Raw genomic sequence first — 18,942 nt, 5'->3', positions numbered from 1 at the left:
GCTATGCTTTAGGCAAATATATAAGTATATACTAATACACACAATTTGGTTGACTAAAGTAAAATCACCTTATTGTTAATGGTAGAATTCTATTGAGTTGATTCCTTTCATTTCTGAAGAGATAGGAGTCCCTGTTCTGTTTTTTGGTTTTGGTTTTTGGGTGTTTTTTTTTTGCTGAGGTAAGGCTCCTGCTTGAATCTTTGCCTATTATACAATGAAGAATAGAAATGTAGCTTAAAGATCAAAGGGATCTCTGAGATCAAGTAGTCTAAACTTTGGTTTTTTAAGGTGAAAGATTAAAATTTGACCATTACCATTACTAACTTGCTAACTGCTGATTCTGCTTCTGTAAACTTGCTTACGCTAGCATTGACCCTTCCCTTCCCAGAAATGAGTTAAGAAGTTTCAGAGACCAGATGCCGGCCCCAGGACAAGGTCAGTGGTCGTAGATAAAAAAACAGACAGTACGTTTTCCTCAGTTCCCATTTAGAAATTCCCCAGACAGGACCTTGAGATAATGACCACCTGGCAAGACCACAAGCTAAGCCAAATGTCAACCAATCATAGGCCTGTAACCATGTAAACCCCCCTTAAGCCAACCATGGACCAGTCATTTTACAAAGAGTGTTACAAAATTTCCTGGGTGGCAAAGTGATTGTTGGTGTATATGGTGACCTTTAAATGGACCAGTCCTGGGATGCTTTGTGTTATGCGTTAATCTTGTGGTTTTTGCCTTTAAATTAGCCTGTAATCTCTGCTCGGGGCTCCCTGTCTGCTCAGGACAGGGGGTCCGCTTGCGCAAACGCCAAATAAACTCCTCTTGCTTATTGCAGCTGCTGGCTTGGAGTCTTGGTTCTTGGGGTGCCCTCCCGTTGAAGAAAGTATCCCAGTGAGTCTGGGGTCTTTCAAAGGAAACAAGGATTTGGGGGTACAGTGAATTAAGTGTCATCAGTGTAACAGTACACTTTGTCTTAGAACTCTGACTGGAACCTTCAGTTTGTTCACTTCTCCTTTAAAATTGCATGAATGATTCTCATCTCAGTTCAAACACTTGGTAAGATTTCAGCATTAAGCTCTTAAGAGTCCTAATGTAATGCAATGTAATCAGTTTTAGTATATTTTTAATCAAATTTTATCTTAGGGTAGTTTCTGGTTTAGAGCCAAAGTAAATATGAAATATAGAGTTCCTATGTGGACCATCCCCATATCCACACAGCCTCCCCAATAATCAAGTGTGGTCCACATTATACGAGTGATATACCAACCCAAAGTTCAAATTACATGAGGGTTAGTTAACAAGTAAACAAATACCAGTGTCCTTGATGTATGTAGATTGCAAAAACCCCCAAAATATTTTGAAAGATTTCAACCATATATTAAACAGATCACACACCACAATTAAGCTGTTTTCATCTCAGATATTTAAGTTTTTTGTTTTTTTTTCTTTTTTTCTTCAGTTGTGGGGCCTGAACTCTGGGCCTGGGCACTGTCCCTGAGCTCTTCAGCTCAAGGCTAGCATTCTACCACTAGAGCCACATCTCCACTTCCGGCTTAGATATTTAAGTTTCTAAGTAACACAGAATTAAATTTACATTTTCTACCTCATGTAAGTCGCATCTGATTTATTTCCTTCTGTTTTTGCTTACCCAGTATTGGGACAACCTCATTGCTATGAATAATTGTGGTAAGGCAACAGTGTGTCTTCAAAGCTGGGCCCTCACAGTACTCTTTAGGGCTCACTACATGTTGGTGCCACTACCAAGCCTGTATTCCCCTTATTCCACTTTCCTTTGCATACTGGGAGGTTTCTGAGATATAAACAGAACTGGAACTGAGAGATCAGGGAGAAGTGAGACCAGGAGTTAAGACAAGTGCCAGAAAATTTGACCCCAGGAGATTAAGACTAATATCTTGAAATATGGCCTGTGCAGCTCAGATTCAAACAAGAAGCCAAGGGAATGTGAAGAAGCAAATGGTCCCAGAGGTGGTTCAGCCCTAGGGAGATGATATACAATGACAGGAGATAGATGCTACTCTCCAACCTTTCTCTTTGTCACCTTGTGTACTGCTATTAATCATGAGGGACTGATGACTTGTGCTACCTCCATGCTGAGCTGTGATTCTGTATGTCAGGAAGAAGAAAGCTATATCTGTGTTAGGGGGTCTGATAACTTAATATGAGGAACTTGGATTTTGAGTAGGATGATAGAGAGGGCCCCAGCCTGTGAGATGTTCCCGAACTCGAATCAAGTAGTTCTAGTACTGAGCTCAGCACAAGGATGTGACTACTCTCAGTGACTGTGTTTTTGGTGAATGCAGTCAAAGGAATGATGGGTGAGTGACTTCCAAGAGAAAAGGCAGATTGTGAACCATCACAGCAGCAACCAGACCATCTCTTCCTCTTCATATAGGAGTGAAACAGATCTGGTATGAAGGTGGCACAGAAGCAAATCCATTGGCAACTGGGGTGGTATCAAGGGCCTTTGGGTTAACCAATGATGTCAGTTGAAAGTTCTGTAAAATAGTGGTTAGGAATAAAAACAGCTCCATGCGAGCCAGGCCTTCTCCCACACAAATCCGTTTTCCTAGAAATAAAAAAGAGAAATATTTACTCCTTGCCTATACTATAACCATAACTATTGATACTTGTCACCTGAGGTACCTGATGAGAAAGGCATGAAGTAGTCACTTTTCTTAAAGTTGCCATTGTCATCTAGAAAGTGGCCAGGGTCGAACATCTCTGGGTTGGGGAATTCCTTTTGGTCATGCAGCACAGATGTCAGTGACGTTACTATGGCTGTGCCCTGGAAACAACAGATAAGCCTTATTATATAGTCATAGAGCTGAAAGATGCATGCAAATCAACTAGTTCAATGCTTGAGTGTTAAAGAAAAAAACATCCAAACAGAAACTGCAAGATATTCTATCAGACAGATCATGTAACAAACAGAAAAGAGTTTAAAGCCAGTGGCAGTCATTTTACTGAAATGCCCTCCCATAACAGTTGAAATACTAAGCATCTCTTGCCCCAACTTCTGAATGTCTTCTCCTTATCATAAAGCTCTAGCCCTGATGTCTATTGGCAGCTGCTGGTTTGATTCATCACTTCAGTTTCACATCATTCATATTGCAATATGGAGTCAAGTGGAAGACTTTACTTGCACCTAAATGTCTGGGATATGTGATCGTAGAACATTTTATAGATGATCATTTGCTAATCATTAACAACATATTCTTTTGGAATGATAGCAAGACCTAAAACCAATATAACACTGAATGTTTTTCATTGCCTTCTACTTTTTCTCTTAATATATAATGTGGGTGTCAATATTTATTATAATTAAGATAACTTGAACAAAACTAAAGGGATGATAAAATTAGAAATGTCATAATTTTGAAATAATTCAGGAGAGGATCATCAGTTCAGGCAAGGAAAAAGTAAAATGAGTGAGTGATTTAGTGAGCAGGATTGAAGTACTATATCACATACTTTTATTAATTCTGTACAAGAGCATTTTATTAATTATATTATTATTGTATTAATTTTATTCATTATGTACTATGTATTAATTATGTACAATTATGTATACTGCATCTCTGCAATAGAGATATCAGGCAGACATAACCTCAACACATGAAGAATTAGCATAACTAATAATGGCCTTCATAACATTACATATGCCTGCCTCTCAAAATTATTGAGACAGATATCTTACCAAAGGCATAACTGTAAATTAATTTCTTTGCGGAAGTTCTCTGCTAGGATCCTGTTAAATAAATTTCCTAGATTATTAACTTCTATCTCTAGGTGCTCCTCTATGCCCATTATCCTCAGATTAGACCTTCTGATGATATCTTCCAAATGTTTAATAGATCTGTCATATTTCTTAGATTTGTCTTGAATAGTTGTCTGTTCTTTCCCTATAACATCTAGGCTATCTTCAATCCCAGAGATTCGATCTTCTGCATGGTCTAACCTACTGTCAAGACTTTCTACTTTTTTTTTTCATTTCCTTTCCTTCTAATTGGTCAGCTTTGATGGCTTCAAATTCTTTGTTGGAGCTTTGTTTTAGATCACATATGGACTTCCTTAATTCCTTAATTTGGTTTTCAATGTTCATTCTCAATCACTTAGTTGATTGGTTGTTTTCATTGGACTCCCTTTCCTTCTGGTAGGCTCCATTCAGCATTCCCTTTGTGGCCTCCCTGGACTCCTTCAGCTGTCTGTTTGTGGATTCTATGAATGCCTCTATTAATCTTGTCTATTCTCATCCCACGCATGCATTTCCCATATTAATCTTTGGTTAACTCACAAGATCATGCTCACAAGATTCCTGTATTAATCTTTGGTTAGCTTCATCACACTCACTCTTTTCCCTATCCTGCTTACCTGTTTTTCTATCATGCTCACACAGAGTCATTTGCAGGCTTTCAATCTTTTCATTCAGCATGTTTACCAGTAACATTTGTAGAGTATTTTGGGAATTCTCCCCTGTATTAGTCACTAACTGCTCTGTTGCCTGATTATCATGAGTGGGAGTTGAGATACCTGGACTTGCCATTTTTCTTGTGTTTCTCCAGATTGTTCTGCCCATTTGGTATGAAAACTAGAACCCTGTAGTTGTACAGATTGTTTGATGCAGTCAAAATGAGTACAGAAACAATCTAGTTGAATAGATGCAATCTTGTTCAACAAAAAACAACTATGGATTAATGGACTAAAAAGTCAAAGAAGAAAGCAGACCAGAAATTAATAGGTTTAGGGAGAATTGTGGGGAGAAAATAAGATTAGAGGAATGTGAGTAGGGAAAAGGAGAAAGGAAACAGATAGAAGGAAAGGAGACGAGATAAAGAAACAAGGAAAATGAAAAAATTTAAATTTAAAATTTTAAAATGAAACACTTAAAAATTATATAAGTATAGAGAAATAATACTGAGAGAGGAGAAGGATTGAAGGAAAGGAGGAGAGAAATAAAGAAAAAATGGGAAAATGGAAAAATAAAAAATTTAAAAATGCAACACTGAAAAGTTATGTAAGTATAAGGAAATAATATTACTATTAAAAGAGTTAAGGCTGAGAGTTTGTGAGTTGACTAATCAATTTCTAAATTAGGTATGCACACAATGAAGGATAAAGTCTAATAATCGAAAATGGGTATATATTTGGGGATTAGCAGAACAGCAATTAAGTCATGTAAAAATAACCCAAAAAGACCAAAAGAGAAAAGAGTAAAAAGAGTTTAAACACACACACACACATACGTAACATAAAAATGATGGAAAAAAAAAGAAAATAGTTCTTTGAAAATTTTTTAAATTAGGTAGAAAAAAGAGTTCTTCGATTTTTTTTGGAGGGGGTGGGATCTTGTGTCTCTCCTGTGTTCATAACCAGTCTCTTGGTGGAGCCTCTGGTTTGCTTGTGGTGTTTGGTTTTCCTGTGGCTTCATTGGTTTCTTAAATCAGTTTGTTTGAGCAAGCAGAAAGAAGCTTTGCCTTACCTTACTTTGTGACCCTCCTTTGAGCATAACAAAAGAGGGAGATGGCTGTTTCCTCTAGCTTGGAGTTGCTGTATGGGGCTAGATTGTGGGTAGGGCCTGTCAGAGATCAGTAGCTTTACCCTGAGGGGCTAGTTCCTAAGACACTCACAGAATCTAGCCTGGAGACATTCTCAATTTTTTCTTTTACCCCTTCTGGGCTGGGTCTGCTGCCTAGGTTGAAGTGGGGAGAGGCAGCTTCTGGCTCTGTTTGCCCAATGAAGAAAGTCACTCCTCTATGGGCAGAGCTTTCTCTAGAGAAGGTCTTGCTTTCCAGGGCCAGCCTTGCACAGCAGTCCTATGACTTATTTCTAGTATAGTTGAGGTGACAGGTATGCCTCACCACAACCAATATTTGTGTGTGTGTGTGTGTGTGTGTGAGAGAGAGAGAGAGAGAGAGAGAGAGAGAGATGGGCCTTGAGCCATGATCTGTTTTCTTACTCCAAATAGTTCAGGTTAAAGATGTAAGCCCCTGAGTCTGGCTAGATTTAATTATTTTAATACAGAGGAGGGGGAAATTTCATGCCAAAATTTATTATACTCTATGTCTATAATTTCATTTAAAAACCATCTGTTGAGTGTTTTTAACTAAGATATGAAATTTTCTTTAGATATAAAATAGGTGATTCAAACAATTGCAAATTATAAAGAAAAATAGGAAGCCTAATACTCCATACTAGAAGTAACATTTAACCTGAAAATAGTCATTAATATAAATTTAAGAGTGAATGCAACAAAACTTCTAGGAAAACACAAAGAAAAAAAATTGGAAGATGGTGCTGGCAAATTTTCTTCTGATGGGACCAAAGTTCACAAGGTGGAATGGACATCATTGCAGAAAACTCAACTGGATGGAAAGTAAACATTGTTCATTGTTTAACTTAACATTGTTAAATATTGTTAAAACACTGCTACTGATTGGCCTCTTTCATTGTTACATATGCTGAGATTTGGGGCCTGGGAAGATTTAGCTTCCTAACTTACAACTGCTAAACCTTTCTCTTGGTTCCTGGCCACTTTTAAAACAACACCAAGTCTATTGAGCTGCCATAAGTAAAACTTTTGCATTTCTCTCAACTTGTGTAAATTGAAAATTTGAATCTGACTATATATCTGGGGAAAACAAGACCACTGAGGTGCAGAATGGAAGGAGAAAGCTCACCTTGGGAATGAGGTAGTTTCTGAACTTAATGTCACAGGTCACTGAATGGGGCAGGCTGGTAGGAAGAAGGTCAATGTATCTCTGGATCTCATGCAGCACAGCATCTGTGTAGGGCATGAGGCTCCTGTCCTGCATGCATGGGCTCCGGTGTCTACCAATCACATGATCAATCTCTTCTTGAACTTTAACTGATTAGATACAAGTGAGAAAGAGGTAGTAAGAGAAAAATGATGCATTTGTCATAGCAATTAAATTCTAGTTGCAGTACAATAGTTTCACTGCTTTTTCCCTTTTATGCTGTCTCCAATTCCCTCATTATTCTTCTTCTGTTTTAGGCACAGATATACTATTTCAATCTGCTCCTTAAATATGGACAGACTAAAACATGTGGTATGTAAGATTAAATAATGAAGCTTTCCTCAGACAAATAAGACAAAGGGCATTATGGTTTTTATTTTTCCCAACATCATTCTGGATTTCACTTAACTCTCCATCTGTTGTCCTACCTGTGACATTCGGGTACTTCATCAGGAGCAGCAGAGCATATTTCAGTGTTGTGCTGGTTGTCTCTGTCCCAGCACCAAACAGATCAGATGCCGTGACTATCAAGTTTTCATAAGTAAACTTTGACTGTGGGTTGTGTTTTTCCTAAAAATAGTTTGATGCAGTTATCTTACAGATTATTTATCAGGATCTGGCAAATAATAAGCCAAAACAACCCACAGTGTTATAAGGTTAGCACAGATCTTAGAGCGTACAGTATTGGGAGAAGCTACTGTATGCTATGGAAGACACTGTAGATGAGATGGTTTGTTTCATTTCTTAGACCTTTATTTCTTGCTTACCTAAAATTTCATTCATGTGACTCTTTAAAGCTAGATGAGCTATGGAAGAAAAATCTCTTTTCTAAGATAGAAAAGAAACTGAAGCCTATTACTACCTCTTTTCTTTTTTAAAAAAAATTATCTTTAAGTAGTTGAACAAAAAAATGCCATTTATACAGAGCAGTTTATGAATACAGTGCATTTTGATCAAGGTCAACTCTTTTATATATTGAATTCCTGACTGAATTATCCTCCCCTTCTCTTCATTTGTCTGCCTTTCTCCCCATGTCTGACCCTACCCCACACCTCTAACACACCCATTCTCTGGTGTTCATTTCATTGAACTTTGACTTTGCCTTTCTAAGGAATTACACTATTTGAGTTCTTCCTATCAGTGAATATATTTGTATATACTTGCATACCACCTAGTACATTTATTTTTTAGTTTATACAACCCAATTAATAAATGGGTAAATTAGCTAAAGAAACTCTTCTCAGAAGTAAAAATGGACAATAGAGACATGAAGATTTGTTCAATATCTCTGGCCATAAATGAAATGCAAATCAAAACAACACTGTGATTTCACTTCACCCCAATTAAAATGGTCAGCATCAATAAAACAAACAATAACAGATACTGGTGAGGATGTGGCCAGAAGGGAATCCTAAATACACTGCTGGGCATGTATACTTGTTCAAACATTTCAGAAAGTAGTATGGAGATTACTCAAAAAGCCAAACAGAGATCAATCTTAATATCCAGTAATTCCACTCCTAGGCATTTGTCTAAAAGGTTACAAACCAGGATACAGTAAAGCCACCAACACATTTCAGCACTATTCACCATAGCCAAGGTATGGAATCAGTCCAGATATATTTCAATGATGAATGAATCAAGAAAATGTATACATAATGGAATTTTTATTTGTCCATTAGAAAGAATAATACTGTACCATTTGCAAAGAATGGAAAGACATGGAAAAATTATGTTAAGTGAAGTAAGTAAGGCCCAGACAGGGAAAGACTGAATATTTTCCCTCTTATGTAGAAGTTAGCATTAGCTTATAAACCAATAAGTAAATATATTATGTTAGCATTAGCTTATAAACCAATAAGTAAATATATTATGTTGTATGCAAGTACCTCTTCTTATTCAAAACAGAATTATGAAGGAAGAAATAGAGCAGATACTATTTTCATAAAAATGAAACCAAAAATCCTATGTATGGTGAATAAAAATAGAAGGTTCTTAACCTTTATTTTTTGGGTCCGGTCATAGGGCCTGAACTCTGGGCCTGGGCGCTGTCCCTCAGCTCTTGAGCTCAAGGCTAGTGCTCTACCACTTGAGCCACAGCGCCACTTCCAGTCTTTTTCTTTTTGCTTATGTGGTGCTGAGGAATCGAACCCAGGGCCTCAGGCATGCAAGGCAAGTGCTCTACCACTGAGCTACCTTCCCAGCCCCAACTAGCACAATCTTTAAGAGAAATATGTAAATGAAGACTGTATTACATAAATGGTTTCAGCCCAATTTTGTTACAATATTCTTACTCAAAACAAACAAAAACCTCACATAGGCTCAGTGTTGCCTATAGACACATTGCTAAGATGAAGTTAAAAAAACACTAATATAGCAGCACAATATAGAAAGGATAACAGAAAGAGAATGGACCACAAAATAGAATGAGACAGTAATTTTGCAATCCATATTGGAAGTAACAAGCAGATTAAACATTATTAAGTGCAGGATGTGGAAATACATAAAATTATCTTTGAAACAATCTATCCACATCATTACCAGTATTACATTAATGGTGATTTTATCATCTCCAGATGGCATATCCACTGTGACTAACCTTATCTAATCAACATCATTACAATAAGTCAGATTACCTTAACACTAGTACACGCTAGACAAAGACAGAAGATGCCTTGGTTGTATCAACTTCATGTGACTCTCCAAGGTCATCAAGTTGAAATTTCTCTTAGAAATCTAACTCAAGTTAAAATTATTCTAAAAACAGTATACTCATAAAGTAACATTGGATGGGAAAATATATTTTTTTCTTAACAATAGACATTGATATTCCTAACATATATACAGAACATCTCATTTATAGAAAACACTTTACTTAACAATGGCAGATTGTACAATCTTAAGTGCCCAAAGAACTTCCTCCAGGATAGACAGGTGATTCAAAAGGCTCAATAAATTTTAAAATATCAAAATTGTTCACCATATCATTTGTGATCTGGATAGAATGTACCTGAAATTCAGTAACATAATCATGCATGGAATAGGCACTCAGAGTCCTCATGAAGCATTATTAACCTAACCATTTCAGCATCAGTAAGTATCAAAATATTCATAAAACTACAAAACACTCAAACAATCAAATAATTGTGCATATGTTAACATTCTTACCTGCTCCATTTTGACCAAGAAATAGTCAATAAAATCTCGAGGACAATTAACATCCAGGGATTCTTTATGTTCTTTTACTTTTTCCAAAAAATAATTTTTTAAAAAATTGAAATTTTTATGTAATTTGTTATGACTCCCTGGAAGATAATCAATGAGAATAGGGAAAACATTGCAGACCTGCAAGAGAAAATATTACATTAATTTTTTAAAATATGATTAGAGATATATGTATCATGTAGCAACCCTTGGTTAGGAATATATGAATAAAATATGGTACTATCTTGAAGGGTAATTTTATTGTAGGTATATAATAACTCTCTATAGCTCAGTGGTAGAGTTACTTACCAGCATGTACCAGGAAAAGACAAACAAATGGTGATTGGACAACAAGTCTTCTGGGTTATGGAAGCTTTCAAAAAGGAACCTGGATGTCCACTGAGTGACTGAGTATCTTTTGAGTATTGACCATAATGATTTATAGAAAAAGTACATTGGGATTTTATGAGAAAACTTATGAACAGCGAGCTAACAGGTTTGAAAGCCAGCCCAATAGTTGAGTCCCTGTTTTTCTGGATGTAAAGTGAAGAGTTCTAACATATTTCCCAAATTCTCAGCACTGAGTTGTCCAAGTATTCAGCTCACCATTTCCTACCTATAGAACTTGGGACTTACAATGAAATAAACTCTGAGAAAGAGAGGATTTGGCCTCACCTGCATCCATGGGGAGCTCAGAATCTTGACATTTTCATTTAAATTGTCCATCAAGTTGAGAAAATCCTGATCTTTATAATCAAAACGATTCTGGAAAATAATGGAGCAGATCACATTGCAGGGAGCACAGCCCAGGATAAAAGTAGGATCAAACGGTAAGCCTACAAAATATTTTTTTAAGTTAGAACATACACGCATACAATAGTGGTAATTCCATTAGTAGTAATTCCAATAGTGGCAATTCACTATGGTAATTCCAATAGTAATTGGTAATTTATAGGCAATGGTAATTTATAGGCAATGCCACGGATAAGTGTGGAATGCTTTGAACCAGTTTACACCCTCTTTTATATTTCATAAAACTCTCCTTCCCATCCCCTTTTTAGTGTTTGGTGGGTTGTATTATGGTTATCTATATGCAGAAGACTTAACTATACCCCTATCTCAAATTCTGTAGAATAATCAACATCACATGGATTAAAATCTTGATATAAGATCTGAAAATCTGAAACTACTACAGGGAAACATAGGGAAAACTCTGAAAGACATAGGAAGAGATAATTATTTTCTGAATAAGACTCCACTTGTCCAGGAAATAAGAACAAGACAAATGGGATTAAGATCAGATTTTAAAGTTTGTGCACATCAAAAGAGACAGTTACCAGAATCAAGAGACAACTAACCCACAGAATGGGAGAAAATCGTCACCAGCTCTTCAACAGATAAAGGATAAACATCCAAAAGATACAAAGAACTCAACAAAATAGACAACAAAAGAACTTCATTCAACTTTAAAAAATCGGCAGATGAAAAGAACAAGCCTGTTCAAGAAATACAAGTATTTAAATGGCTAAGAAATATAGACATTCAACATTTTTTTCCATAAAGGAAATGTAAATCAAAACTACTGTAAGTTTCCATATCATCAAGAAAACAAACAACAACAAATGCAGTGAAAATGTGGGAAGACAAGAAACCCTCACACACTGTTAGTGGGAATGTAAGCTTGTGCAAGCTCTATGGAAATTAGTATGGAAGTTCTGGAAAAATGAAATGTAGACCTGCCTTATGACCCTACCACAGCACTCTTGGGCATAGACCTAAAAGAGTGTGAATTATATAAAAGAGATACCTGCAAACACATTGCTTTTATCTCACACAATGTTGGTCATAATAATTTACTCAAATACTGGAACTTAATATATTCAGTATGTACCTGCAGTCTTTATTTACTCACTCTTAATCCCCAGATATCTATGGTTTGGGAAGGAAAAAGATTTTTAAAATTCCAATAATTTAATCATTCCAAGTAAAATCACATCTATCTTTAAATCCTATAGAAAATATAGTACTGAATAGAAAGTGAAAAAATGGTGAGGAGCTGGATACTTTTTTATTTATAATAAATAGTTGAATAAATCAATTGAAAAAACAAATATATGGTTGACTTTATCTAAAAGGTAAAATGAGAAGTTTTTATTTAGATATAAATCCCAACTAAAGCAAATAAAAAGAATTGATAATTTTTTTTAAGTTTCCATTTTACTATCTTAAAAAAAATTCCTTCCTTAGGAAGTAGAAGTTTCTACCTTTCCCAATCAAATTCCAAATTGAATGTGGTAAATTTAAACTTTGTGAATTATAGGATATTGTACTGTCTGTTCAAACCAGATTACATGTACCAAATTTACTTTTTTACAAGTAATTACATGAATTTAGTTAAAGGTGTTGTTTTTGTGAAGATCTCCATACTGACATAGCTGGATTCAAATGGCCCATAAATTTTGTAAGAAAAAGTTTCCAAACATACATTTGTATCTTACTTTGGTAACACACACACACACACACACACACACACACACACACATACACACACATACATGGCTGGCTAAGCAGTAGAAATAGTGTATACCAGGGTCTCTGTCAGATTTATACTTACAAGGTAGAAAGAAACTCTGAGACATGTCTATAAATGGGTCAAACAAAGACAGTCTAATTAATTAAATGAAGATGTAGTTCTTGCTCTGTAAGAGTGTGGTAGTAATCCTAGCTACTCAAGAGTCTGAGACCTGAGGATTGCAGTTTGAAGCCAGTCAGGAGAAGGAAATTCCCGGAGACTCTTTTTTTTGTTGTTGTTGGTGGTCATGGGGCTTGAACTCTGGGCCTGGGCACTGTCCCTCAGCTCTTCAGCTCAAGGTGAGTGCTATACCACTTGAGCCACAGTGCCACTTCTGGTTTTCTGGTGGTTTATTGGAGATAAGAGTCTCACACGGACTTTCCTTGCCTGGGCTGGCTTTGAACCTCGATCCTCAGATCTCAGCCTCCTCAGTAGCTAGGATTACAGGCATGAGCCACCAGCGCCCAGCCTCCCTGAGACTTTTATGTCCAATTAACCATCAAAAAACTGGAAGTGGAGACTAGTCTTAAGCAAAGAAAGGAAAGAAAGAAGGAAATAAAAGAAAGGAAAGAAAGGAAGAGAGAGAAGAGAGAGAGAGAGAGAGGGAGAGAGAAACAAAACTCAGGGACAGCAGCTAGGCACAAAGTTCAAGCCCCAGGACCAGCACTGAAAAAAAAAGAGTGTGGTGGAGTCATGGCCATCATATTCAAATATTCACTAGCTTATTTGGAGTAAATTATCTATCATCCTCATTTATACTGAAAAGAAAACAATATGTCCTTACTCATCAGAAATAAGCTTGATACATCCATATTCATATATCTATATTTCTTATTTGAAAACAAAAGAAACTAACTTGGTATCAGGAGGACATTAAAAACCACTTTGCACCCACATTCGATGTGCTTGTACACAAGGCACAGATGTACAAACTCCCTGGCTCTCTCCTTTCAATCATCTCTCCTCCACATCAGGACTCACAAACACAAGCCCAAAATGAAAGATTCAGCCACCCTTGAATTGCTCCTAAGGATCTTATTTGAAATCAGTAACGTGAATTAGCACCCACCATTGGTTTTTCTCAACTCTTCCACAAGACAGTGAGCTTCTACTTGAACTCGGTCCTCCATAGTCCTCCTCCCCATCCCCAAATTCCTGAGGGTCATAAAGGAGAAACGTCGCATCTCTTTCCATGACTCTCCATTGCTGAAAACAACTCCTGAAAGAAGCAGGAAACAGAAACATGGAAGAAGAGCGCACACAAGGAGGAGGAAGCTGACACATCTCAGCCATACAGATGGCCTAGCTGCCTGAGGTGGAGTTTGAGCTGGGTTAATTTTCCTCTTCCCAATGACCACTGCCTGATATACATGTGAACACATTTATGTGTGCACACTTACCAAGGCCTTTATTAACTTTATCAGGCACAGGGACACTTCCTCGTCCAGAGAACTCTTCCCCATGATCAATCAGAGCTTCCTTCACTGCTTCATATCCATACAACACCACAGTGGGCTTCATGCCCAAATACAGAGTGAACACAGGGCCATAGACTTTTGAGAACTGGAAAATGGAAAATACATGCAAAAATTAGCAAAATTTGCCACTATTTCCTCCTTATACCATCATCAGTTCTTATAAATATTATGATTATGTTTGAATACTTTATTCTACTGTGTACTGTCTGGAGTTTCTGAAATTTATCTATAAATGTGATAGTCATGGCTACAACTATCACTTATGGAGGGCTGAAATGTGTCATGCTTAATGGAAGAGATATAAATTTATTCTCAATGAATACATTTGATAGATATAGTTGTCTTTTTTACAAAGAAGGAAATCACTGTCTGAGAATTTTAAACTATTTTTTTAAGAATCCCACAGTTCAGGCTGGGAATGTGGCTTAGTGGTAGAGTGCTAGCTTACCAGGCATGAAACCCTGGGTTTGATTCCTCAATACCACATAAACAGAAAAGGCCAGAAGTTGTGCCATGGCTTAAATGGTAGAGCACTATCCTTGAGCAAAAGAAGCTCAGGGACAGTGCCCGGGCCCTGAGTTCAAGCCCCAGGATTGACAAAAGAAAAGAAAAATCCCACCGTTCACACATAGATGCTGACTCAATGGTCCTGTGATGAACACTAGAAACCTGTATTTAGCTAGTCACCAGTGACTGGTGCCTGTAATCCTACTCAGGAAGTGAAGATTGAGATAATGTAACTCAAAGCCAGCCCAGGTAAAAAGTTCAAGAGATCCCATTTCAACATAAAAAAATAAAATAAGTCGGGTGCAAGTGGCTTACACCTGTATGGCTGAGATCTGAGAATCACAGTTCAAAGCTAGCCAGGGCAGGAAAGTCACTGAGAGTCTTATCTCCGATTAACCACCAAAAAGCTAGAAGTAGAGATGTGGCTCCAATGGGGGAGCACTAGCATTGAGAGCTCAGGAACAGTGCCCGGGCCCTGAATTTAGGACCCAGGACTGTCAGTAAATAATAAACACAGTAACATATACCTGTCATTCTAGCTGTAGCAGGAAAGCTTAAAATAAGAGGATAGTGGTCTAAATTGACCTGGACAGCAGGGAAACTTCTCAAAAATAACAGAAAATGCCTGAAGTGCAGCTCAAGCAGTAGAGCAACTGACCAGAAAACCCAAAGCCCTAAATTCAAATCCCAGTACTGTCAAAAACAAGGTAATCTGTATTTGTAAATCACCACAGGTTTGACACTGCCAGTGTTAGAAATACAAAAGGACTCTACAGAAACAGCACAAAGCTGTGTCACAGCTCATGCAAGAACAATTCTACCAGAGAGAATGAATGACTATCCACAGACAAAGGGTTTATGCAGAATCCAGTGAATTCTGGCATTGTCAATCAGGTCCTGACTGGCTTCTCATTTCTTTTATTCCTTATGCTGTTCCACATCCATAGCTATTTTCTTGACATCACACCTAAAACAACCTCAGAGATCTATTTTAACTACATTACAAAAACAAAGTAACAAAAAAAAAAGATGACTAAAATACATGAAAGAAATCTCTGCTAGAAGCCAGTGTCAAACGCCTGTAATCCTAACTACTCAGGAGGCTGAGATCTGAGGATCACAGTTCAAAGCCAGCCTAGGCAGGAAAGTCCATGAGACTCTTATCTCTGATTAAACACAAGAAAAACAGAGGTGGTGCTGTGGCTCACGTGATAGAGCACTTACCTTGAGCTGAAGAGCTCAGGGACAATGCCCCAAAGTCCATCCACTGACAAAGAAAGATCTGTAATGATAATCATTTCCCTTTCCATTTACCTTCAGGCAACAATCTTAGAAATGGCCATAAAAGGAAGGAAGAATCACAATTTTCTCACTTCGTGTATTTTACACTTCTGAATGGGATCTAATGGCTCTTCAGTCACAAAATACATCCCTTCATTTGGTGATTTTCAAGAATGAGAAAATGACTATGGGAAGTGCAACTACACATACAAATTTAATGGAGCATTTTATTTCATTTATACTGCATCCAGCCGTGTATTTTCTTTAAAACCAAAGGTCAACACACTTCCCTTTTCATTCCAATGCAAGAGCCCAAAACATACTTACATTTGTCAAGGATTTGCTGATGTTTTTAACATCGACCTGCAGGATATTTCCTATAATTGGGAGAGGAGCAGGGCCAGGAGGGAGCCTCCCTCTTCCAGAGCCCTGTCTCCAGAGTGAAAGGAGAAGCAGGAAGGAGAGACCCAGCACCAGGACCACGACTGCATCCATTGAGGCCTTCTCTTCTAGGTGAGATGACTGTGAGCCTGCAATCCAGAGCTTTTATAATGCTTCCTGCTAATTAAGCTGTGGGTTTTTGAGACATAAGTGACTAATCAGCTCTGTGCACTTAAATCTCACTTTCAAGTGGACTTTATCCCAAATGATAGTGGTAAGCTGTTCTTTACCTTTGTTCTCTTTTATTTGAGGACTTACTCTGCAGGTTGTGTGGTTTAATTGTACTGGGATGAAGTGCAGATCTATAAGCTTAAAAACAAAGTTGTTATAGTACCCCATAAAGCTTGAAAACCCTAAAGAAAGCAATTTAATTTGGTATTACTCAGAATTCTGATTTCTCTGCTTACTGACCATTTAGTCACATGATTTCTCAGGAAAATCAATATTTTCATAACTTGCATATAAAACTACTACAATGCTTTCCTCCAACTGTGTATGTTCCAATAGGCTATCTTCAAGCTCACAAATCATTTCTTCTGGTTGATCTACACTACTATTGATGTCTTTTCCATGTTTTGAAGTTGACTTAGTATATTTAGAAAGCTAATCAACCCAGAGACAGTAAAGGTTGTGTCCTTAAAATCTTCAGGCTTAAAATTCTTTTATACTACAAATGATATATCACATTTATAAATTGAAGGAAGAAGTAGCAGAAAAAGAGATAACTATTAACTGAAAGGATCAATGAAAGTATCCATCACATCCATGCCAGGGGACCCTGCAGAGGCAGGCAGGCACAAGAGAAAGATTATTACAAGGTTTATTAGAGGGGCCATATTTCCCCTGGAGAGAGAGCACATGGCAGCCTCCACTATAGGTAACAGTATGGCGTGGGGGTTAGGAAGTGAGGTAGATGGTAGTTCAGGTGGGTCTGAGTAGAGAGAGGGAGGGGCCAGCTGTATGGCAGGAACTCCAGGGCAGGGAGGAGTTCAGGTCTGGGTGGAGCTGAGGACCAAAGGTGGCATAATGCTTATACTAACAATTTTAATGGAAAGAAAAAAAAAATGCCATCATCTTCAGTTAGTCGCCATAACACTCTGACTTTTGGAAGTAGGGAAAGGGTAGGAAAATCATTTCAACTTAGGTAGACTCTTTATTTATTTAATTTTGTTGGTCCTGGGGCCTGAACTCTGGGCCTGAGTGCTGTCCCTCGGCTCTTTAGCTAAAGACTAGTGCTCTACCACTTGAGCCACAGCACCACTTCCCACTTTTTCTGCTTATGTGGTGCTGAGGAATTGAACCCAGGGCCTCATACATGCAAGGCAAGCACTCTACCACTGAGCCACTTTCCCAGCCCTGGGAGACTTTATTTTTTAAGATTGTACAACAAAGGGTGATGGTCTCTAGAATTCTTTTTCTTTGAGGTAGAGTAAACAGAGTAAGAAAACAGTCAACAACTAGTGTAGCATATGCAAAACATTCTGTTCTCTTTCTTTAGCTATAATAACTTCAGCAATTTTAGAAAGACTATTGGTGTCAAACCAAGATCCAACACTGGGAAAGAGCAATGATTACAAGTTAACCTAACCTATCACATTAACTCAATTATATTACTATGAAACAGGATTTCTAATTTCATAGTCTATTATGAAGCATGTGGACAGTTACCAAATCCTTGTATGCCATTATTAATACAATGAAAAAGAACACAGGTCTGGTGACATAGATCAAAGCATAGAGCATTTGCCTAGTGCAAAGCCATGATCAACTCTAGTACCACTAAACAAAATGCACATTCAAACAAAAAGGATGTAAATGATTGCTTTGATTCAACAATTAAAAGCTGCCATCTAAAAGGGGATTTTTTTCAAGTTAAAAATATATTAATATGATCCTATAATAGTAAAGACATTAAATAGAAACTAAGGTACAGATTTTTCTCTTTTGTGGTGCTGAGATGGAACCCAAGTTATCAAGCTAGCTAGAAAAGTGCTATACCATTATGCTATAACTTCAGGATAAAACCAAGTATTATATGAAACATTCTGAGTAATTATCGAAATGACAATTATTGCTGAACCAAGACTATATATCCCTATAGACACTAACTAATCAAATTTTGTAGAAAGTTTATATCTAGGCTTTCTAATATGTATGATAGAAAATGTAGGGAACCTCCATCTCCTAGGTTAGGTTTGTGTGTCTGTGTGTGTGTGTGTACACATACACATGCTGTGTGTATCACTAACAAAATAGGAAAAATGGTATTATTACTTTACTATATTGACTTGCAAAAGAGTTATTTTTCTGGCAATATAGCAAACTGGATAACCTGAATAATTTCTTATTTTAAGACACATGTAAGACTGATAGATAAACTATAAAAACATCCTTTGTAAATGAATAAGTGAAAGAAAAGAGAAAAATCAAGGAAAGTGAATAAGAAAGAACCTGAAAACAAACTAGCAAGTGGGCTAATATTTCTGCCGCCATTAAAATAGGAGCCTCACCAAAAAGGAACCCTAGTGCATTGTCAGTGGGTGTGTAAACTACTTTGGAAAGCAGTATGGAGGTTCCTCAAAAGACTCCACATAGAGCTCCCTTATGACCCAGCAATCCCACTTTTGGGTATTTACCCAAATGATCACAAACAAGGCCATGCTAAAGCTACCAGCACAACTATGT

At 37.3% G+C, this 18,942-nt stretch overlaps 1 protein-coding gene across 3 annotated transcripts; it reads right to left on the bottom strand.

Moving 5' to 3' along the window:
* Positions 1-2,403: 2,403 nt before the first annotated feature.
* Positions 2,404-16,316, bottom strand: LOC105999365 (cytochrome P450 2C26-like). Of its 3 annotated transcripts, XM_013034342.1 has the most exons (10): positions 16,144-16,316; positions 13,951-14,113; positions 13,620-13,769; positions 10,654-10,814; positions 9,943-10,119; positions 7,763-7,771; positions 7,203-7,326; positions 6,697-6,884; positions 2,663-2,804; positions 2,404-2,585 (listed from the first exon to the last, which is right to left on the bottom strand). In XM_013034342.1, the coding sequence occupies exons 1-10, from the start codon at positions 16,309-16,311 to the stop codon at positions 2,404-2,406; spliced, it is 1,464 nt and encodes a 487-aa protein (XP_012889796.1). In that variant the 5' UTR covers positions 16,312-16,316. The 3 variants fall into 3 exon arrangements, with proteins under 3 accessions (XP_012889796.1, XP_012889795.1, XP_012889797.1); XM_013034341.1 differs by lacking the exon at positions 7,763-7,771 and having other exon boundaries at positions 7,203-7,344; XM_013034343.1 differs by lacking the exons at positions 7,763-7,771; positions 9,943-10,119 and having other exon boundaries at positions 7,203-7,344.
* Positions 16,317-18,942: the final 2,626 nt, after the last annotated feature.

This window comes from Dipodomys ordii, unplaced genomic scaffold, assembly GCF_000151885.1.
Source record: "Dipodomys ordii isolate 6190 unplaced genomic scaffold, Dord_2.0 Scaffold188, whole genome shotgun sequence".
NCBI lineage: Eukaryota > Metazoa > Chordata > Mammalia > Rodentia > Heteromyidae > Dipodomys > Dipodomys ordii.
Note: the sequence above shows the minus strand (reverse complement) of the source record. Positions and strands in the feature narration are given on the sequence as shown.